Source organism: Synchiropus splendidus, chromosome 11 (genome assembly GCF_027744825.2).
Source record: "Synchiropus splendidus isolate RoL2022-P1 chromosome 11, RoL_Sspl_1.0, whole genome shotgun sequence".
In the NCBI taxonomy this organism is placed as follows: Eukaryota; Metazoa; Chordata; class Actinopteri; order Syngnathiformes; family Callionymidae; genus Synchiropus; species Synchiropus splendidus.
Window position 1 is genome coordinate 3,895,404 of NC_071344.1, and position 22,120 is coordinate 3,917,523.

Consider the following 22,120-nt stretch of genomic DNA (forward strand, 5'->3'; position numbering starts at 1 on the left):
TCGTCACAGGACAAAATATTGTCAAAGACGACGCTGAACAATCTGAATAATCTTTGATTTAAAGTCACAACATTATAGATTATTTAGATAGAGGTTATTTGTGTTTTTATTTTATCATTATTGTCATGATAGTTGTCTTAAAGTGCAGCCCCACTGCTGAGGGACCTGTACATCTGCATCCCTATCATTCCCAATGTAACTTGCCAGAGACCCAGACCATGATGCTGCTGTGGCTGCTCTTTGACTTTAATGCATAATCTGCCACTCCAGCTAACGTATAGACCGTCTCCAGTTCCTAATGAGGTTTTGCATTAATCATTCCCGCACTGTCCTCAGTGTCTTTCTTCAGACCCTCTCTCGCATCCATTTTTAATGGAGGCAGCAGCAAATTCCTCAGAGGTGCCACAGGGACTAACTCTGGCCCACCACAAGGTTTGTTCTGGACGGTCCTGGATAATGGATTCGTAAGAGAAGTTCAACGACGGCTTGTGACCTCCCACCTGGACATGACCTTGAGCAGTGACGGAGTGGCACCTGTGCAGTAATTTAGAAGTCGGGGTTTCGTGTTGCAGCATGTTGACCAGGCTGCGTTGCATTCCGATCTAATTACAGATCAGGAGGGGTTATAGGATCAGAGCAGGTATCTCTGTCCCGTCCCTGTCTATGGTAAATAAATATGCTGGTGACGCAGCGTGATGAAGCTGAAGTGGAGAGTAGATCCATTTGATGTGGGTCAGGCTCGGGTTCATTATTTATCTGCACTAACTGAAGTGGCTGGATGAAGCGCTCATGGGTCCTAATTGAATGGGTCTCACAAGGAACCAGATCACCTGAACACGCTCCAGTCACATTTAATCAAGTGGTTAGAACCAGAAGGAATCAACCATGTGGAGAGGGCAGTGACGCACCTGGGACTCTTTCAGGGTTTCTTAGGAGCACACTATCAATGGGTGTCAATATTAAATATAAATATTAAGAGATGACAAAGTTTTCTTCCTTTTACTTAAAGTTAGGCTGAGATTAAGTTCTGTTTTTAGACTTCTAGCAATGGAATTCTTTTTTTTTTTTTTTCCATCAGCTCGGACTGGGTTTCGAATTTGCCCCGTTTAAGTTCAGGTAAATCTCTTCACACAGACAATATCTGTGCTATAAGACGCGTCTGTTCGTGACGTTTTGCCCCATGGTTTGTCTTGGGAAATATACTTGAAACCAGGCCAGAAATACCTTCCACCGCTACTAAATGCTGGATGTATCCGCCCTCTAGTGGAAAGGTATTGTAACAGCAACCATAGTCCAAAATGAACTTTCTTTTGACACAAAGTCGAAGCGTATAGAACCGTTTGAATTTTTTACATTGTGGTAAAGTGAATGAAAAATGTATCCAAATGTTTATCTCACGACTGAATTCATCATATTTATATTGTATAATTCTACAAACAAGCCACTTTAATTCCAGCTTTTATTCCCCCCTCCTCCCCAGATTTCTCCACCTGAGGCCCAACAATACCGTAAGAACCAAGACAATCTGCCCCTTAAATAGTACAAGGTGGCACTTATTGTCATTACTCTGTATTTGCTTACATGACGTATCACCTGGGAAAATAACCTGCACCTTGTGTGTACCAATGAGAGCCTTTTACATTTGTTTATAAATGTTTATCAGAAACACACCACCGTTTCTTGGAGCAGCTTCTTCCAGTGACCGAATCAAGAGGAAATTAAATGTTTGTCCAGCCCACTTTATTCCAGCGCAGGTCAGAAATAACAGAAGCTCAACATCCGGGAGTCAAACATAACAGTCAAGTCCAACATGGAGGATTTATAACAGGCTGTACACAGAGGTCACAGTTTGTTTCCTACACAGCTATTTATTCTAAACATCTATCACCATCTGAGCAGATTTGTGTCAGAATGTACTGAAGTACTTGCTCCACTACCAAAGCGGAGATGTCACAGCCAACACAGAGGAGGGTTTATCATTGGTTATTTTCACATTCAGGAAGTGACGAGTGAAGGACAGTTTGCTTGACATGAAAACAAACTTAAAAAGCACCTCTTTAGCTGTCATTATTAATCCGTCAGTCTGGAAAAACACAACAGGACAAACGGTTTATTTCTTAGAACAGAGTCAAATCCAGCAGACAATGAATAATCAAATAGAAATGTGGTCCAGTCGGCCGTCACGTAAAGGAAACATTGTGATGCGAGTTGTGTCGAAGAGTTGTAGTGTTGAGTTAGGACCATATCACTGGGTCACGTTGTGATAGTTCACTTAATATATCAAAGTGAGATCGTTTAATTTGTTGGTTTTACACAGAGTAATATGTAACTGTCACTCCCACAAATTATGAGGATTTTTTGTGATATTACATTGTTATATATATACACACATATTTTATTCATCAGATTTTTTTATGTATTTCTGTAATTGATAATATCAAATTTCCATGACTAAATTATTCACTCTTTCATTTCATTAACTCCACCATTTTAGTCTCATTTCAACATATAATGCTATTTAAAATGTAGTTTTTGTTTGACAGTGAGGGTTAAGGTGACTTTTGCTACATCATTTTTATTATTTTATTGCTATATGATCTTTAGCCTCAACGTTTTCTCCATATGGTCATCCTTTTTTTTAACAATTTGTGTTCTGCTTTCCGCTTGACCCATTGTTGCCTCTCAGTTTTGAGAAATAGAGATGGTAATGTTCCACAACAAAATTCCAAATGGCGCTTGAGCTCCAAAGCTAATGCTGTTTTGAGTTATTATTGCATCCACACCTGGTCAGTCGGTTCACAGGCCCTGCTCTACCCCCAGTGAGGCGTGACTATGGTGAGGGGCTCCCTGTTCCGCCCGTTTATAATGGGCCAGGGATTGAAGTATGGAAACACCGGCTCCGTAAATTTGGTGTCGTAGAAGGTGAACAAGTGGCTCATGTCGCCCGCATCGTAAAAAGCCACTTCCCCCCGGTCGCAGTCCAGGTAGACCCCGATCCTTTGCGGAGGTTTGCTGGGGTATAACAAGCTGTCCTCGGAGTCTGTGCATGCTTCATACTCGCTGGTGCCATTGCCATCATCCCTCAGTACCAGGGTCCAGAAGCCGTCATCAGGGCACAGGCTGATCTCCTCTTTTCTGTTGACGGAGGCTTTGGCCACGCCCAGACCCCACGCCGTCTTGGCTCCCACCTCCACCTCCCAGTAGTGTCTGCCAGAGGAAAAGGCTTCGGAGCCCAGGACAATGTTGTAGAGGGTGAAGCGCTCGGCGTTGTTGGGAAGGTTGGGCTGCAGCTTTCCGACCTGGACACTGGTGCGGCAGGGGGAGACCCAGAGACACGGGTACGCGGTGTCAGGGTCCAGAGAGACAGTGGTCACAGCTGGAAAACAGAAACAGCAAACTAGTCCACAAATTTTATTCAGTTCGGAAAATAAATATGTATATGCTTAATGGATCTTTACTTCTGTGTTCAAAAGGAAATTCTTCAGTTTGGTAATTTAAAAATGAATTTCATTATGAATAGCTCAAATATTTTTCTTTACTTCACTATCTTTTCCCAAGCGACACTTGTGGTCGCCAAAAACAGCCCGAATGATTCTACTACCTTCATCAATAATAAAGATCTTTTTCCTCTTCAACCAACAGCATGCGCAACGGAGACACGATGGAAATAAATTATTACGATATCAGGAGAATTTGAGATCGGCAAGTAATGCGACATCAGCAACCTTTGATGTCATTGATATTGAATAGCTGCTTACTCCATTAAAGTAAGAGTATCTTGTTTTCTGCACATCAACTTAAATATGAATGATATGTCAACGCATCTGTGACACAGTATTATAGTCGCTCATGAATTCATCCAGTTTAATACCCCTTATTAGACTCTATAACCTAAAGCATGATGTTTGATTTTCCTCTTTTTTCCCCCTTTTTTAACATTATTTTGTGTCCATCTTGTCCCTCAAAAAAATGGTTTTATGATTTATGTTTGAAAATAAAATAAAATAAAATAAAATAGAATATTTTAGTTTGAAAAAAGGCACAGCCAGAACTAGATACCCCTAAACTTTTGGATAAAATATGTCAGAAGGCAATGCGGGCAACAAAGTCTCTCCTCTGCAGGACCACACAGTCTACCAAAGAAAAGCAGCAGCTCTTTGTTGGTTTCATTAGATCAAGCACAATTCCCGATGAGTTTTCAGACACATCTTCAGTCTTAGCTCAGATCCAGCGATGAACACATGATTTAAAGTTATTATTCTTATTATTCTATTATTCTGTGTTCAGTATGTTACGTATGTCACTGTTAAATCGTCTTATTCTCTGTTCTACTTCTCAAGTAAATGGCCATTTCCAGACAGAAGAGTAACACACTGTGGTAGTTTAGAACAAATGGGTGCTCGCTCTGAAGCAGCCAGTGTCAACAGGTCAGTTGCTATTATCATAACAATCTTCCCCATTCACAGGAACTTTCCCATCGCTGTGGAACAGGTAGATAATCTGTAAATTGAGACGTGAGTAAGCAGCCGTGCAGGAGCTGTCTGCGCAGGTTGCTACTAGACAGGTGAAAATATGTGCAGCAAAAGCATGTCTTTTGTTCTGAGAGACATTTTTAGAGAATGTTGGCCTGATCCTGCACATTAGTGTCTGTGTCTGGTGAGGTCTGTGGGAAAATACCTTGACTTGAAACGAGAGCTGGCGCTACTCAGGCAAGAATTTCAAAGTACACAGGCGCTAAGATGATGTTGATATATGGCTTTTACATAGGAGTGAGTGGAGTCCTGAGTGTTTGAAGAGATGAAACGACGTTGGCCACAGACATCCGGGCGTCTGCTTTCATGCTGCATCATCTGTATCTCATGTGACAAATATTTGGGTGACTTTGTTTTCTCACCTGGCTGGAAGATGGAGCTCATTCTTCTCCACGTGCGATACTGAAGCGGTCCGAGGAACTCTGCCGACTGTAGATCCACACTCACCTCCGGTGGCTGTATAAACAAGCTCTCAGCTCTGAAATGAAGGAAGTGCAGACGTCAGTCCAGGAAGGTGGCATCAACACTCTGCTCTGCTTCATCAATGAACCGCGCAGGCTTCTTAGGCATTCTGGCTGGATTTTAGGAGACCAGAACCAACCGGTTGACGAAGATTGAACCACCTTTTTGGGCTATTTTTTGAGACCCAACAGTGGTGTTCACCTTTCCCTCTGGTTTCCCATGTTAACACAAGGACATGCAGGTGCATGAATGTGAAGTGCCATCACTCAATGAGCATATATTCACCGGGGCATCATATGAGACACCAAACTTTTGATTGACAGTCAAATTACCGCAATCTCTTTGGCTAAAAATTGGATTTTGGACTCGACAGATCAAAGCTACTGATCTGAGTGAGACCTGGGATGAGTGATCACTGAAGCTTGTGGTCCTGCTCAGACTTGATCTTTGGAAAGACAGCGAGTTTGACTACTGCATAATGAAGGACAGACATGTTGGGACACTGAGACACAGAATTATTAGATTGTATTTACTCACCCGCCGATAAAATCTTTGATTCCCTGAAACAGACCCGGACATTTGGTTACATAACAGGCCACCTCATCACAAAAACCTCTCTGAAAGCTTGTTGCCACGATCACAGGTCAGACTGAAGATCTACCTTCAGCTGCTCCGGGTTTTCTTCCTCCCTCAGTTTGGAACAAAGTTGGTCCGCTGTGCTCTCCAGCTGGCTGATCTGCTCGGTGGCGACGGTCAGCGCCTCCTCCAGCTGGGTGAGCTTCTCCTCTTTCTGCTTCTGCAGCTTCTCCTTGATACGCTGCTCCTCTTCCAGGAGAAAGTCTCTTAAACGACTGAACTCTGTGGTGACCATCTCCTCCAGGTCCCCGGCTCGCTCCTGTACAAACATATGTAACAAGCATTTATTTATTTATTTTGTGAAGCCAACACCAAACTAATCCCCATTTGAATCTTCTGTGACCTTATAATGCTGTTCAATAATTGAACCCATTACAGTTCAGTTTAGATAATATAAGTGTACGCACACGCACGGGAAGTTGAAAGTTTTTTTTTTCTTTGAAGGAATTGACAAACTTTGACCACATCCTGTTACACTGGCAGAGATAGAGAAGTGAAAATCTGTGAATAGGCACATAAACTAGGTCAAACAGACAAGTACTGAGGCAAAGAACACAGGAAATGAAGAGCGAGACGAAAGAGGCACAGACAGAGAGAGAGAGACGGAGAGGAAGCGCCAACATATGGATGGCTCCTTATCTGCCACTGCAGAGGAAATAACGCCATTCCTATCTCCACACAAATGTAGCAAGTCATGCATGAACGCTCCGCTGTTTAAATAGCTCCTGGTGTCATTACTGTCTGGTGAAATCTATCACTTCAACAGGAAAACCGTTCCATTGTGTAAGGGCCTGAGACACACTGTACTCCTTTTCTTCCTTTAACTGTAACTCTCAACTCTCCACTTTCATAATCTTTACTATGATACTTACTTTCATAATTGTACAATTAACTGACTACTTAATCCTCACTGTATAATGTGTAATTTAATTTCACTTCCATGTTCTACCCGTAATTATGCGTGCTATATTCAGACTTTTTTTGTCGACGTTCTTTTTATTTTCTTTTTAGAAATGTTTCCAAACAAAGACAATCGACAAATAAATATATCAGGATGGTCATCAGATGCAGGAAAGAAACAAGTTCCAATCATGTATGTTTACATATGACCATGAAGCAAACCCCACACATTTAACTCTTTCCTGACATTTATTTGCTATATATATATATATATATACATATATATATATATATATATATATTTTTTTTTTTTTTTTTTTTTTTTTTTTTACCCCCATCAATGGTGTCTTAACTTTGTTTTCCTACTCCTATATGGAGAAGTTTCTGTCTTTAAAAAGATTTTACTGTTGCATTATGGGACTTGTGGTAGGTTGGCCTGGTTTTTCCTGACGTCATATCATTGGCCAGATGTGCAGCAGCTCACAGGCTTGAGGTTACAACTGATGAGTGATGTGGTTTTATTTTAGCAGTTGCTATTCCCTTTTGTTTACTTTGCTGCTGCCCATCATTCAGCAGCATGACGAGAGAACTGCTGAAGGTAAAGTGTGATAGACTCACATGACACATGAGGACATCTATAGCCACATGTCTCAAACACTGCGTCAACACTAACACAACATGAGGACCGTCTCCCTCAGCAACTCATTGTGTAACTACAAGTTCTGTTTGTCGGACAGGTGAACGTGAACCTGGACACCTGCTGGTGAATGTTGCCAGGCAACCAGAATTTCAGGTTCCTCTCTGACGACTCGGGTGATTACAGAGCGAGTCGTCGGAGGTATTTGGCTGATGCATCACAGCGAGAGACGCAGCGAGAGACGCAGACTCACTACCTTTATGAGCAGGATCTTCTCGTTGGTTCGGCGTTGGAAGAGCGTGGCCTCCTCTGACTGCAGCTGAACCCTCTGAAGAGCCACAGACAGCTTGTCCTGTAGGAACACAACACAATCACATGTGGACAAGCAGACTGCAACAACAAGCTAATTCGATTGCCGCGCTTCTCTGAACAACAACTGTAATGAGACTCAGATGATCCCAAATCGAACCCAGTCAGACCAACATGGATGAAAGGAAGCTTCCACCGGCAAAAACAGCTTGACCCTCCGGATGAGCTCGGCTTCAGTGTTTGCATTCTGACACCCTGCTGTCACAACAAGCATGAAGATGCATGAAGCTATAATGTGCTTTACTCACTCTGGATTAATATTTTCTTGCTAATAATTATTGTCTGTCGATTAAAAAAACAGTCAAAGTGTCACACAGCAACCTAAAACATCCAGATGCTTTGTGTCTGGCTACACTGGCGTTGGACAACTTCAGAGTTCTCCTGACTCAAATTTTTTGTCACATAAAAGAGGCCTCTGTCAGTAAAAATGGAGCCGAGGCTGGACACAGTGTGGGTCAAATATGTAGCAGGGTTACGAGAGCTCTCACTGCTCTGTTGAATTCCTATAAAACACAGAGCGCCCCAAGTCTGCCGGGACAAATCCAGTCGTCTGCTGCTCTGTAAAGTTCTGTGTCAGACCCGGGCTGTAAAGTAGTCAACGCTTTTATTGTTTGGTCTGGATTTTGAGGAATGTTTGTCAAAGTTGACTCGTGTTTCCCTCAAAGCAAACACACTCCTAAAAAGGCTGCAGTGCGACATTCAAGTCACTGTTCAAGGTGAAATCGAAACGCACATTTATAAAGTAATACGTGTTGCTTTGACCAGAAAATGGTTCTGATGGTGTTTAAGTCATGGCTCCTTACATGAACGCATGCTTTATGCAGACATTAAAAATAACTATTTTGTTTATTCCTTTTTATTTCTTCTTCAAATGTCTGTTAAACAAACAGCTTGAATTAAAGTCACCACCGAATGTTGTTTAGAAGGTCACTGACATCAACATTTACCAAGATATTACCAGAAAGAAGAAATACTGTATATACAACAAATGTCAATACATTTTTTTGGGGGGGGCATTTTGGCATAAGTGGGTCCGGCGCCATCTTGGGACGTGCCCAGAGGTACCAACTCTGTAAACAAGTGAGTGCTCAGAAGAGCAGGGGGTTGCTCGTAATATCAGCTAATATTTGAGTGATTTGTCAGCGATTTCTGAGGAAGAAGTGCAGGTCGGCTCTGTGACAGTGAATGGTTGCATCAAAATAAAGCTGTAATTGAACTGGGTGTTTTACTCTCTAAAGAAGTGTCGGAAGTACAAAAAATATAGTGTGTGTGGATAACCAACGGTTGACACCTCTGCTTCTCTCCGCTGCTGTGATTTACATTTCAAAACCACGGCGAGTGCAGTCAGTTTCAGAACCCGTTTCAGGCCAAAAGGTTCCTGCACAGCAGCGAAATGATCACTGGAGCGGTCTGCAGATGGTGCAGATGGTTGCTACTGTCCCCTCTTCTTTTTAGGCGCTGTATGATGCCTATATCTTCTGAGGAGAACAGGCTCACATGCTCAGCATTGAAAATTATTATTGTATTTCTATTGAATTAAAATCTGATAAACAATGACCATTTGTCTTAACATTGTTTTTTTATGTGAAAACAAAATGGCAGCAAGAGTTCTACGGCAGTTGGCTAGCAAACGAAAATTTTATAATTTTTTGTCAATTTTTTTTGTATCAAAACTAGTCGAGGCATGTACAAGGAATTCTCGAATTAATAGATTAATACAAATTATTGTTTTTATTGCACTTTGTTCCGTCCTATTCCAGATCGCACAATGATTTAAAATTAACTTTAAAAGTTATTTTTATTTTTATTTTTGTGTACGTCTATTGCTGGTACACACATTAAAACTGTTAATGATATATTTATTTATTTTTACGTAATGATACAACACTTATATTTACATGCAATAAATTGGTTCTAGCTCTATTGTAAATAGAAAAAATGTGGCAACAATTGTTTTGCTTTTATTAACTTTCATTCAATTTGACTCAGGAAATAACGATAACATTACAGACAGGTGAGCGGTAATTGACTGACGCGAGCTTACGGTAAACGATTGTATCGCGGTATTTTCGAAAGCTTTGCAGGAATGATGATGAAAGTTACCCGGTAGTTCTCGAAGGCCTCGTTGATGGGGATGACGTTGTGCGTCTTGTGGTCCCTGGACATCCCGCAGACCAGGCAAATGGGCAGCTGGTCATCCTCACAGTAGAGCTTCAGCTTCTCCTCATGCTCCTCGCACAGGTCCAGGCCCAGACGAGGCCAGTGGCTGATGGACGAGGCCACGCTGCTCATGCTGGATCCGGGCTCTCGCTCCTCCGGTTCTTCGGGCGACCACAGCGGCAGTAAGCCGATGCCGATCGCGGCGCTCGTGTCCACGGTCCGGGCTCGCCTCACGCTGTCCACGACGTTGCACAGCAGCGAGTTGGGTCTCAGTTTTCGGGCGCAGGTCTTGCGACACTTGGGGCAGCTTGACAGCTCGTCGGCTTTGGCCTCCCAACACTGGACGATGCAGAGCTGGCAGAAGTGGTGACCGCACTCCAGGATCACCGGGTCACGGAAGAGCTCCAGGCACACCGGGCAGGTCAGCTCCGACTGCAGCTCCTCAAGCGCGCAGGACTCGGCCATCCTCGCGCAGAGCTCTGACCCCGGTCCCGCAGGTCGACTGAGTCAGCAGCAGAATGCGAGAGGGAGTGGTCTGACGCCGCTCACGGAAGAGGCGTGCAGGGACAGGCTTGGTGCGCCCGCCAGACACCAGGAATGTCACCTCAAAAGCCATTTAAACTACACTAAACGTCCCTTAAATGATCATATACATAGCTTATAATAACATATAGTGACATTGTTAAAACATTCAATGCAAACCAGTTGAAGCTTTATCGTATTCAAGTACAGAAAGAATGTCCAGACGATGATCTGCTGACAGCCGCTTCTGACAGGTGAGCAGCGCCGCCCCAGGTCTATTTTAGGTGGCAAGGAAGGTTATTGCTGGGAACACTGTAGTCACAATAAAGCACTAGAACAAACTCTATTCCTTCGTATTGTGCTAAAATTATAGTCATTTCTAGGTGTCATGTCTAGGAGGCGATGTCTGCTGCCTTCCTCACTTCCCTGAAGGTCTTCTCCTTGAGCTTCCTTCATCCATCATCTGTGGTCTGAGGACATGCTGCGTGTGTTAGGAGGACAGGTAGGATCCCCGTCACGGTACCTCCGTCTTTGTTGTTGATTTTTTCATTCACCTTCTCCTGTCCGTTTGTCTTGAGTCTTCTGTCATCTCCTAAAGTTTTTCCAAAGATGTACTTATATACATTATAACATTCAAGTGCTAAATGGCTTCATATAAACGTCAAATTGGTTGGAACTTTTATATCTAGAAATAATGCAGTAACAGGAAATAAGTTAAAATGCAGATTATTAAGATTTCATAACTTGTGGTTGGACTTCTTTGTAAGCCCGATAAGATAAGACAGAACACGGTGTGAGTCATCTGAAGTGACGGATCTGATACGCATTCATGACCACATTCCTTCGTCACGGAAGTCCCGACCACGGCAGCGCTGTCATTACTCTCTATTACGTAAAAGTGTCATTCCCAGAATGAGCCACTAGAGAGAGACAACACTCGATGGCGCCTAACTTAACAGCGGGCGCTTCCGGCTCTGCGTGATCATTAACGTGTAGGTTTTGGTGCATGCGACTTAAATACTCTCAATATTAAGTACCTCTCACGGCGAAAGCATTACTCATTACTCACATCGGTCCGACAGATCGACAGTGAACAGAAGAAACTCACTTCCCAGCGCAACTCTTCGCAATTCAAAGCATGTTAAACGACCCAGACCAGACGTACAACGAGGTGAATGGGCGACCATTTGGACGTAAGGTGGACAGTGGCTTCCGGGGAGTTTTGTTATCTGTGGCCAGACGATCCATGACTTCCACAGAAACTACAGTGACGTACAGAAAGGAAGTCACGTTTCGTCTTATGCAAGTCGAAAGTTGACCCACGATTTGTGCTAAATGGTGATATGATAATAAGGTCATAATAAGGTTTTAGGAACTTTCGTGTTACTGTGTGCTATTGACTTTTTTATGATCTATTATGAGCTATTACCATCCAGCACATTATATTTTTTAGGCTCTGATTTTAAATGTAATACCTTCCTGAATCATAAAGGAGGTTATTATTATTATTGTTATTATTATTGGGGAAGCTTTTAACTCTAAATTGAACTGTGTTTATTGAACAAAGCTCACCATGGAGTTCAATTTAGCTTCTCAAAGCCATATTATATATTTTTTGTATATTAGCGTGTGAATTGCATATGACAAAGTCCAAGTAAAAGAATCCAAATGTATTTATATCTTCTTTTTGGAAGGTGAAACCATTGCCTCCACTACCGTGATCAGATGTTGAAGTCGGACTCTTAAAATGTTGCTGAAATCGAAATCTCAAAGGTGCACCTCAAGTTTTTGCTCAGCCTAACCCAACATCATAACATTATGAAATCACTGCTGACTGAGCACAAAACTCCGTTGTTACATAAACATGTACTTATATGCAAACAAACCTGTTCATCTCTCTCTTCCCACAGATTCTCAGTGTACAGAATTTGCCAACGTTCTTATACACATAGAGACATTTTGACTCACTACTATGACAAAAAAAAAAAAAGATCATGTGACTGCAGCTACGAATATATGACAATGTCCCGGAAGAGTTATGATCAATGTATGGCTGTTCTCACCCGTATTATGGGGCAACAATGTAATATTTGGTGGCTACAGTCACATGATCTAAGGTGAAGTGGTGTGCGCTGCCATATAGTATCGCACACTCCTGCCGCACCCAGACTGTTATGAAGCACATCCTGTATATATGGTGGGAATAGAAGTAATTTGAGTAAATATTTCATATACGTATCATCATGTGTACCTTTAGCTGGGACAGCCTTGTCTGCTGACATCAGCACTTGGCTTCTGTGTGTTTTCAGCTTCTGGAGGGAAACTAGACATCTCTAAACCCCAAATGACCTCATGACTTGGTCTGGATATGCAAGAGTTGGAACTTACTGATGACTCAAAACGCCTGGGAGTTTTCCTCATGACTTCTCCTTTATTAGTTATTTTAGGTTTTTATGCACCTTTTTTTTTAACTTTTTTTCCAGTAAGTTTCTATGTTTCAGTGCACATTTATTTCTCCATATATTTTATATATTAAAGAAGACATGCCTAAAATATAAAAATAGAATTGTTCTTCCTGAATTAAGGATATAATGTTGTTCAATCATGATGTTATTGGCATTTTATTGTCCAATATTTTGTCTTTTGTTGTCAAACAGCACATATTTTGAAATTTCTTTATTTTGAAATGTATTCATTTTATTTCATCTATTGAAGCCCATTTCCTACGAGCAATATACCTGCTGCTAATTGTCCAGCAAATACACATTTTTCCCACAAATTAAAGTGATCTGCAACATAATTGGTAATTGCATAATTAAAGAGGGACTCTGGGAAGTTTGAGAAACAAAATCAATTTCCCGCTGACGCATGTCCAGCGGTCTACCTTTTCCTGTAAAGCAGCAGAAAGGCGGTCAAACCTGAGAAATGTGACCGCAGGAAAAAACCTTGAAAATGGGCCGGGTCAAAACAGGAAGCAAGAGATCCCACATTGATCAGCAGAAGCAGCTGTATTTAACACCGCCACTGTGTGCGACAGCAACACTTGACCTCTGCACGCAGAAGGACATCTCCGAAGAGGATGAGGTTGTTGCTGTTTTTCCTGGTGTGGTGCACCGTTCAGACCCTTGGAGAGGTGGATCTGAACTTCAGCAAATGTTCTGAGTTCTTCTACAACCGCTCACCACCTAAAGGCCTAACAAGGACGGAGTATCAGCCCATATGTCAGCGCTTCAGGAACCAGTACCACTTCGCCAGCTTGTACGATCGCGTGCGTCGCACCCCGCTGTTCTCCGCCTATGTGATCAGTGTTCCCGATGGCCGACGTCCCAAGTCCACGTGGATGAAAGAACCGCAGGTAAATATTAAGAACCAGTTTGATTTCATTCATACTTTTACATTTAACTTTAGACGCTTGAGAATATCCAATTGTGGTCAGGGGACTTGTTTATTTGTTTTGTTTTGATGGTAAATACTGGGATTCTGCAAGTCGACTGCGGTCTATGCGACGTCTGGCAGAAATCCCAGTTCCTCCTTGTGACAAAAAATGTTCATGGCAACAGAAGACATGTTGAAACAACATGTTGAAAATTTAGATCCACATTTCAGTAGTTTCAAGTGGGATGTCAGCCACCTGTTTTTGTTTTTTATTATTATTTCAGGAAACGTAAAAAAAATAAAGATTCATTTCGCACATTCACATTCCAACCCATTCAAAGTTACCATTGCAAGCATGACTGCATCTCAACATCCTCTCTTCCTCGCCGACAGCTGTCGTTTTCCCGCGCTGACCCCGAAATGAGACAATTTGGTGTCCCCGTGGACCAGAATGTCCTGGAGAGCCAAGCGGTTCCGGACGACTACAGGCACTCCAACTACACCAAAGGCCATCTCAACCCCAGCATGCACATGAACAGTTCCGAGAGCCGGAAAGCCACTTTCACCCTCACTAACATCGTGCCGCAGAAGGCCGGATCTAACTCCGGCACCTGGAACATTCTCGAGAACGAAGTGCTGAAACGGTTCAAGAGTTTCTGTGAGGGCCCCATGTACATGATCACAGGGGTGTTACCCTACGCATCTGTAGGCCGGCACATCAACAACAGGGTGGGCGTGCCCGAGTACCTGTGGTCCGCCTACTGCTGCCCCTCCTACAGGTCGGATCTGCCCGAGTCTGCGCGGCATCTTTTCCCCACTTACGCTGCTCTGGGAAGAAATGATCCCAGCAGCGGGGAGGAGTTTGTCCCGGTTAACGTATCAGCCAAGAGAGCGATGCGCCACTACGACGTGAGGCAGATGTCTTTAACAAGTCTGGAAGGCATCCTGGCTCAGCGGCTGAACTCACCTGTCTCCCTGTTTGATGGTCAGTGTCTCACCGGGCCGGACCAATGATCCACTCATATTTGTGTGATTCATTCTTTACGAGTGTATGAGGCTGTGTTGTAACCACTAGAGAGAACTGAAAGAGAGACTGCTGATTCACCAACAAAACAAAAGATGAATGGAGCTAATGCAGTTTTATTTTCTTCTTCTTTCACTTGCTGTTAACACGTGTTTATTTCTCTGCTCTGACTATGTATAAAGCCCCTCTGTATTTCCTTTCTTCAAATACATTTTAGAAAACACATCGTTGCAAATGAAGTGTCTTATAATGATGCTCACGTTTCCTCAAATAAATGTATGCATTTTCCCCTCATGTCTTCTGCTGTTATTAAAATTTACTATTTACTTTTTTTTTTCCATAATCGTGAGTTTAAAATTTGACTTATTCAAAAATGTTTTTGTCGCTACATCATTCGCCCCAGTATGTGCATTCATGAAAACTGTGCGCGAATTCTCAGAAGCCACTAGATGGCGCAGTTTAATCTTTGGCTTTGAGCAACTAGTTCAGTGAAGCCACGCATTATCTTCTGCCAGTTTTTTCCTCGTCGCTCTTCCGCTGAAAACACTCAATAACTCGAATTTACCTTAACAACGTTCAGGCCAGTAAACTGGAGCAGGCCCTCGTGAGGTCAGACTGAAACTATACAACTGACAAGTTGTCAATTTCTGTCATTTTTTATCCTGTTTCCATTTTAGCCAGTACTGGTTCAACAGTAAATACAACACATTCATGACTAAACTTTTTGTTTGTCATTTTAGTATTTTCCTCAAAATTCGTTGAAAGAAAACTCTAACTGTATTTTGATATAAATAGCTTTTATCTTCGATGTTTGGTCCATAGTTTTATTAATATATATATATATATATATATATATATATATATATATATATATATATATATATGTATTTTTTTTAAGCTAAAAAAGGGAGTTTAATCCCAAGCTCTGACTTCAGAGCACTTGCAGCCCTCACATTCACCTCTACATGTGTTTTAACAAATGTCCGTGGGAGGAAACCCACACTAGCTTGCAGAGAACAGAAAGGTCCTGGGATTTTTCCCTTGTCATATCAAGCAGTCGACAACAATGAGTTACAGATATTTGACAACTTTATTTCTTTATCTTGACAAAACACAAATATACAAAATATCAAGTATCCGTACATGACGGTCATGATAAAAACAACAGCATCATAATAATGAAAGAAAGAACTGTACATTTGATATCATAAATAAGAACAAATGCTATACATTCGTTGAGATTGTCAATTGAAAGTTTTAACTTGATATCTCACATTAAAAACTTCACTATTTGGATATGTTAAATAGTCTTCTCCCCCTTTGATTTTCAATGTTGTTCAAGATAAAACCGAGTGCCAACGTTGGTTCCAGGAGACAGGTCTCTTAAAAGCACTGGTGAGCCTTCATCTGCTCCACGTCGCTGCAGGTGACTCCACAGTTGGAGCAGGTCAGCGTGACTTTCTCGCTGTTGTGGATGAGCTGGTGCCTCTTGAGGTACTCTACCCTGCTGAAGCGCTTCCCGCAGGCCTCGCAGCCGTACGGCCGCTCGCCCGTGTGGATCCGCTGGTGCCGCTCCAAGTTCCCGAGCCGACTGAAGCTGCGGCCGCACTGGGGGCACGTGTGCGGCCGCTCCCCGGAGTGCACCAGGTGATGCCGCTCCAGTGAGCGCGAGTGAGTGAAGCGCTTCCCGCAGATCTCGCAGCAGTGAGGTCGCTCTGCGGCGCACGCGCACTCGTGGTTCTTCAGGGCCCAAGCGTGGCTGAAGGTGTTGCCGCAGTGGGCACAGGGGTACACGTTTTCCTCCCCATCAGTACTCTGCACGTTGGCGCCCCCAAGCGGACAAGGGTGTTCCTCCATCTCAGCCAAAGATGGGAAGCCGCCGCCACACTGAGGGCAAAAGTGTAGAAAATCCCCACCCTCTTCTTCTCCACTCTCCCCAACACTTCCAGAGGTGGACAGCTGCGGGGGGTGTTCCGACTCTCCCTGCTCCATCATTTCTTCCCCGGACTGACCCCCTGAGGTGTCGCTGTCTCTGGTCTTCTTGGACCAGCCGGTGCGTCCCTCGACCCCTCCGAACACCGCAGGCCTGAGGCGCTCCTTTGCTGCTCTTTGGCCCATCTGCTCCTCCATCTGCACGGCCGCGGCCCGGGCCCTGTGCTCGCCGTCCTGCTCCAGTCCATCAAGACCAATGTATTTCTGAGGCAAGTTCATCTTGCTGCAGGACACCGCCACCGGTTCAGAAGCCACGGGCTGAGAAACCGTCATGGCAGCCTCCTCCCGGCTTTTCTCAGCCTTCAACGCTGACTCCAGACCCCGGAGCTGGTCCACCGTCATGCCGCCCTCAGACGGTTCCACCGGGGCGCCCACCTGCCACTCCTCCACGTTCCTCTGCGCTGGTTGAAGGTTGGTGGGATGTTCTGATGCATCTACTGACAGAGAGGCAAATCCATCTTGAAGCCACTTGCAGTCAGAATCAGGTGTCTGAGCTCGTAATACCTTCACTCTGGGCTCGGGAGCAAGTATGGAGGTTCTGGACGGGCGTGTCCAGCTTTAAAGCCTCTTTGATCAGCTTCAGAGAGGCAGGTTGATATTCTTCAACCTGACAGTACTGCAAAATGAAATACACAAGGTAAACAAACCAGACTAACAGACAATTAGTTTTCGGACGTTGGAATAGTTTCAAAGGAAGAATATTGTCTGGAGGATCATGGCAACAGTGGCAATAGTTTGTACGATACAGATAAACATTTTTTTCATAACTGTACCCCTTGAAAAGTATTCTTTCAGCCAAGTACAGACAAATTCATTCATATTTGGTGGGAAAAATGAACGGTGATTTATAGAACTCAAACTGCAGAATACTACATACGATTGCATATATTCTTGTTTTCATTATTAGTGAGTGATTATGTAAAATAAATAAACAGTGATCATAATAATAATAATAATCTAGCAGGTGTAATTCCCATTTACTGTGTGTGTATATATATTTATATATTTTTTATAGGTTTCATGGTGTAATTACACTTTGTAATATCTTCGCTTCCAGTGAAGCTTTTATGGTTCATTTCGTTCTTGTTTGATTTTTTTCTGTCACGTTTCGTAGTCATTTCTTTTGGCATGATGGCCCCTCACAACAGTAACAGTTTAGAATGTGGCCCTTTAGGAAATCTAACTGCCCCCCCATGGCATACAGTCAATAGAGAACCACTGCTACAGATGAACACTACAATACAATGAATTTAATTCATCGTGTTTACGAGTGTAAAGAGTATTGTTGCTGAAGTATCTTTTTAGGGTGAATCTGTTTGCGAGCTGGCACAGGATGTATCAGACATTTTATTTAATATTGCATCAAAACTGTCAGTGGAGACACTTGAGCACAGCTGTGCCGTCTGTCTTGGTCTACTCTCTTCATTTGCACTCGCCTCAAAGCTCCTGAGCAAGGCAGAGGAGCTGAGCTACTTTTTTCACATTCTCGTCCTCCTCTGAGGAAGCTTGTCTCCCTCACCTCCTCTTTGATGTTGGTCGTCTCCTCCCCCTCACCGTCGAAGCTGCCCTCCCCTTCCTCGTTCTCCAGCATCTCATCTTCTTCACCCCTGGGGAGCTGGATCAGGTACATCTCCCTGGCCTCCTTTTCCCCTCTGGCACCTGGTCCCGGTCCTCTGGCCAAACCCACTGCCCCTACAACGGCGTTTCTCCCACTCAACATGTTGTTGTTGTCACTCTGAGCTCCTCCTTCCACCCACATAGCTCCAGGCCAGCCTTTGCGATATGCTGTTCCAATTGCCTTCTTTGACTTGCCTCCTGATGAGAGAAGATGGAGATGAGGATCAGGTGGGAGGGAGGAAGGAGAGGGGGTAAAGGAAAGGGAGGACATGCAGCGCCATAAAGCAATAGAAATGAATTATGAGGAAAAATAAGGAGACCATTTGAAGACCAAGAGGGGGACAGAAGGAGACACAAGGAAGAGGAGGAGGAGGCAGGGGGTTGTAAGTTAAAAAAAAGTAGCAGGGGTGCAAGGAGTAAATGATGAAGGGGGATGAAGAAAGAGGGCAAAAGGACAGATGAGAGTGAAGGAGAAAATAAAGAGGACAAGCGGAGAGAGAACATGTCATTTTAGAGAGCAGGGAGAGAAAGAAGAGGAGGAGGAGGAGGAGGTGGGGAGGGAAGTAGGAGGAGTATGCAGTCTGATGAGAGAAAAACAGCAGGGAGCGCCGCCGGAGTAGATGGGGGCAGGGAGAAAGGGAGGAGGAGCAGGCGTGAGGAAGAGGAGCAGGGAGGGGAGGAGGTAGAGTTGGAGAGAGATTGGTGGGAGGAGGGGGAGGTAGAGGAGTGTGTGGAGGCACAGAAGAGTGGGAGGAACAGAATGCAGCGGAGAGGGGGAGGTGAAGGACAGAGGGAACGAAAACCAAGAGAAGGCGGAGGTGGAGGAGGAGGTGCAGGAAGGAGGGGGAGGCAGGAATGGAGGGAGGGAAATCAGCTCCTGACAGATGGTTCCAACAGAACGGGAACAAGAAAAGTTGTGTGCCACAACTGGACGTACTGTGAGAAGGAATACTCACGCGCCACCTCAACTTTTCGTTTCTGCCGCACTCCTGACCCTTCCTCTGCCCCTGCCAGTCCAGCGTTGCGGCGGCTGGCGGCCCAGCCCATGCCGTACTTGCGCTCGGTCCGCAGCTTGTTCTCTGTGAGCCTCAGTCGCAGCTTCAGAGCATCGTTCTCCTTCCTGTTGAGGGACAGCTCCACCAGGTACCCGTGGACTGTCTCTTTGAAGAGTTTGCTGATCTCACAGACGGACGCCCGGATCAGACTGTCCATGACTGCCGTCAGATGAGTCTCGAAAGTGGTGACAGATTCCTCGATCATCTTGGTCTTGGACCTGGTGATCCCTAAAAACCATATCGCGATCATGCAGAAAAGGACAGATTGGTCAATTCCACTGAAAAAGCTCACAGAATAATCATGAAATCAGGAGAGTTGAAGAGACGTTAGCCATTTTCTGACAGAGAAGTGCAACATGACAGTGATCCTTCTACTCTTACGGAGTGAGAAACCATGCAGTCCGCTGATCAGAACACACGTCTGTTTTGAATAGATCCACGAACAACAACACTGAAGGGGAGTAATAACACAGGCGCAGCGACCAAAGCTAGCCCTGTGGCTAATTTAGCTTCATCTACGTACCGTTTATACAAGCCAACCGCGCAGACCTGATCAGAAGAGGTGGGTGTAGCAGAGCGATGTGTGAATCTACTCGATAATAGCAGGGTAACAGCGTGACACGGCGACAAAGGAATCAGCCATGCAACTTGTGTCCTCCCTCTCCGACGCTGTTTTCCTTCTCACCTCCTTCTCCAATGGACAATGTCTCTTACTGAAAGTGCGCATGCGTGGTATTGTCATTTCAACGTATCGCACTGCAGCCACGCACCGAAATTTCCAGACCTTTAATTTCAAATCTATCATGCTGCCCTTATATTTCTATAGTATATTATTAAAATTTTGAATTAAAACAATGAATAAAACCGTCCGTTAGATTATTTATCGCAGAGAATATCAACCCTAGAGGGCGCTGTGTTGCAGGGCATCGGGGTTGCTTCGGGACGAGGAAGACACCCGCTCACTAGCCTCCAGCCGCCTGCGCAGACACAGATCTGAAGTGAAGAGCAGTCTAAACATTCAAAATGCCGATGTTCGTGGTTAATACCAACGTTGCTAAAGGCGACGTCCCGACGGAACTGCTGTCCGAGGCAACGGTGGAGCTGGCGAAATCGATGGGCAAACCCGCACAAGTAGGTCACAGTTGAACTCCTGACCCTGCACGGACACCAACCTACTTCAGTCCACGTTTCCATTCAAATGCCAATCGAATCCGAAAAGCCATTCCGGAAAAAAATCTTTTAAATGAAATTCGTTTGATCTGGGCTAGTGAAATGGTTATTATTTTTTAATTGTAAATGCATTTTGTCAACTTCTGATTCATTTCATGTCATAGTTTGCTATTTGCAATGTGAACGGTAAGAATACAAGCAAACCTGCATCCATAACACAAAAGATTAGTAATTAAATTAGATTAAAATAGTTGTTACACTGACATACTACGATGCTCCCCATGGTTTTATGATCTGCAATAGAGAGCAAACTCCCACTGCACCAACGGTCAATGAACCAGTTATTCAACAATTGCATCTGCTGTAGAAAAGCATGTACAATTTTGATTTTTATGTCATTTGATTCTCCTTGAGATTAAATTGTCTTTCTTTGCCTTCCTTTTGTTTAGTGCCAAATTAGTCGTGGAGCAGTTTGTATTTGCTAACAGTGTAAACTTGTTTCTAATAATATTCTGTGGCAATATATTTTTTAAGTGCCCCAGTCATGTAATAAACATGAACTGAGAGGAACAATGACAATGGTTTATTCAGTTTAAACTGGCACCATCGGTTCAGGCACGAGCACACAAACAACTTGGCTGGATTTATTTAGGGCAGCTGTAAAGGTTTTTCATTTTTGAATATGCAGTCATCTTTATATGATGATTAGTCTATACTGAATTGATCTATACTCCTACGCATTGACCGAACTTCATCAACAAACTGCCGTCTTTACTTTCTGCCATGATCCGTCTGACATCAGTGAATGTTTTTGGCATGTTGCAGTACATTGCTGTGCAATTCAACACTGACCAAATGCTGATGTTTGGTGGGAATGGAGACCCTTGCGCGCTCTGCTCCCTCCACAGCATTGGCAAGATCAGCGGTGCTGCCAACAAGCTGTACTCCAAACTGCTGTGTGGACTTCTCAACAAACATCTGGGCATCTCTCCTGACCGGTATCCCACACACACCTTCACCACATCTGCCTTCCTGTTTGATAAATGGTGTTGCTTGTGTTTAGTGTTGTTTTTTGATCTTTCCCAGGATCTACATCAATTTTGTGGACATGGAACCAGCTAATGTGGCCTGGAACAACACCACCTTCGGTTAACGTTGATCTGGCTTTGTGTTAAATCTAGGGCTGAACGATATGGACAAAATTTCACGCTGTCGCAGCACCTTCACTGTCTTCTCTGGCTTTCAGTAGTTGCCTGAACGTACCCACGTTGTACGTACCCACATGCGCAGTGGCGGTAACCCCTCATGAATCAGTGTTTAAAAACAAATGCGATGATATGATGTTAATACCTTGAATGTCCTTGACAGTTAGATCCCAAACTGGCTCTCGATTCAATACAACAATATATCGTTCAGCCCTAGTTAAATCTAAAGTCTATGACTTGGTGAGAGATCTGGATCAAACAAATTCCATTCCTCATAAAGCACTTAAACGTTCCGCTTGTCTCGATCACTGCAAAAATTAAATGACTTTGGCTGACTTGGTTTGTTGTCATTTATTTATCTGTCCCTCCGAGTGTGACTGCAAACTCAATATTTGCATAGCATGTGTGGTTACAAGTTTCAGTTGCGCTATAGTAACAAGTAGCTGAGCAAGCTGGCGAGCCTT

General features: G+C 43.8%; 4 protein-coding genes across 5 annotated transcripts; 2 read left to right on the forward strand and 2 right to left on the reverse strand.

The window, feature by feature from the left end:
- Nucleotides 1-1,723: 1,723 nt before the first annotated feature.
- On the reverse strand, nucleotides 1,724-10,177 carry LOC128767698 (zinc-binding protein A33-like). Its single transcript, XM_053879922.1, has 6 exons — nucleotides 9,640-10,177; nucleotides 7,424-7,519; nucleotides 5,656-5,889; nucleotides 5,532-5,554; nucleotides 4,895-5,010; nucleotides 1,724-3,376 (listed from the first exon to the last, which is right to left on the reverse strand). The coding sequence occupies exons 1-6, from the start codon at nucleotides 10,159-10,161 to the stop codon at nucleotides 2,811-2,813; spliced, it is 1,557 nt and encodes a 518-aa protein (XP_053735897.1). The 5' UTR covers nucleotides 10,162-10,177; the 3' UTR covers nucleotides 1,724-2,810.
- Nucleotides 10,178-13,196: 3,019 nt separating this feature from the next.
- Nucleotides 13,197-14,797, forward strand: LOC128767582 (endonuclease domain-containing 1 protein-like). Its single transcript, XM_053879703.1, has 2 exons — nucleotides 13,197-13,573; nucleotides 13,987-14,797. Exons 1-2 carry the CDS (start codon nucleotides 13,298-13,300, stop codon nucleotides 14,605-14,607), a joined length of 897 nt encoding a protein of 298 aa, XP_053735678.1. The 5' UTR covers nucleotides 13,197-13,297; the 3' UTR covers nucleotides 14,608-14,797.
- Nucleotides 14,798-15,725: 928 nt separating this feature from the next.
- Nucleotides 15,726-19,977, reverse strand: si:dkeyp-121d2.7 (zinc finger protein 696). Of its 2 annotated transcripts, none has more exons than XM_053879343.1 (5): nucleotides 19,805-19,977; nucleotides 19,183-19,509; nucleotides 18,129-18,424; nucleotides 17,114-17,225; nucleotides 15,726-17,043 (listed from the first exon to the last, which is right to left on the reverse strand). In XM_053879343.1, exons 2-5 carry the CDS (start codon nucleotides 19,484-19,486, stop codon nucleotides 16,001-16,003), a joined length of 1,755 nt encoding a protein of 584 aa, XP_053735318.1. In that variant the 5' UTR covers nucleotides 19,487-19,509; nucleotides 19,805-19,977; the 3' UTR covers nucleotides 15,726-16,000. The 2 variants fall into 2 exon arrangements, with proteins under 2 accessions (XP_053735318.1, XP_053735317.1); XM_053879342.1 differs by having other exon boundaries at nucleotides 15,726-17,046.
- A 245-nt stretch (nucleotides 19,978-20,222) lies between these two features.
- On the forward strand, nucleotides 20,223-21,991 carry mif (macrophage migration inhibitory factor). The gene is made up of 3 exons (XM_053879733.1): nucleotides 20,223-20,412; nucleotides 21,277-21,449; nucleotides 21,538-21,991. The coding sequence occupies exons 1-3, from the start codon at nucleotides 20,305-20,307 to the stop codon at nucleotides 21,602-21,604; spliced, it is 348 nt and encodes a 115-aa protein (XP_053735708.1). The 5' UTR covers nucleotides 20,223-20,304; the 3' UTR covers nucleotides 21,605-21,991.
- The last annotated feature ends 129 nt before the right edge of the window (nucleotides 21,992-22,120 follow it).

Coding starts and splice junctions, on each gene's coding strand:
- si:dkeyp-121d2.7 (XM_053879342.1), bottom strand. CDS start 19,486: ATGATCGAGGAATCTGTCACCACTTTCGAGACTCATCTGACGGCAGTC. Junction 18,425..19,182: donor ACGAAAAGTTGAGGTGGCGC/GTGAGTATTCCT, acceptor TTCTCTCATCAG/GAGGCAAGTCAAAGAAGGCA. Junction 17,047..17,113: donor CTCCCGAGCCCAGAGTGAAG/GTATTACGAGCT, acceptor CCTCTCTGTCAG/TAGATGCATCAGAACATCCC.
- LOC128767698 (XM_053879922.1), bottom strand. CDS start 10,161: ATGGCCGAGTCCTGCGCGCTTGAGGAGCTGCAGTCGGAGCTGACCTGC. Junction 5,890..7,423: donor AGAAGATCCTGCTCATAAAG/GTAGTGAGTCTG, acceptor ATGTTTGTACAG/GAGCGAGCCGGGGACCTGGA. Junction 5,011..5,531: donor ATCAAAGATTTTATCGGCGG/GTGAGTAAATAC, acceptor CCTTCATTTCAG/AGCTGAGAGCTTGTTTATAC.
- mif (XM_053879733.1), top strand. CDS start 20,305: ATGCCGATGTTCGTGGTTAATACCAACGTTGCTAAAGGCGACGTCCCG. Junction 20,413..21,276: donor CGATGGGCAAACCCGCACAA/GTAGGTCACAGT, acceptor GGCATGTTGCAG/TACATTGCTGTGCAATTCAA. Junction 21,450..21,537: donor CTGGGCATCTCTCCTGACCG/GTATCCCACACA, acceptor GATCTTTCCCAG/GATCTACATCAATTTTGTGG.
- LOC128767582 (XM_053879703.1), top strand. CDS start 13,298: ATGAGGTTGTTGCTGTTTTTCCTGGTGTGGTGCACCGTTCAGACCCTT. Junction 13,574..13,986: donor CGTGGATGAAAGAACCGCAG/GTAAATATTAAG, acceptor CCTCGCCGACAG/CTGTCGTTTTCCCGCGCTGA.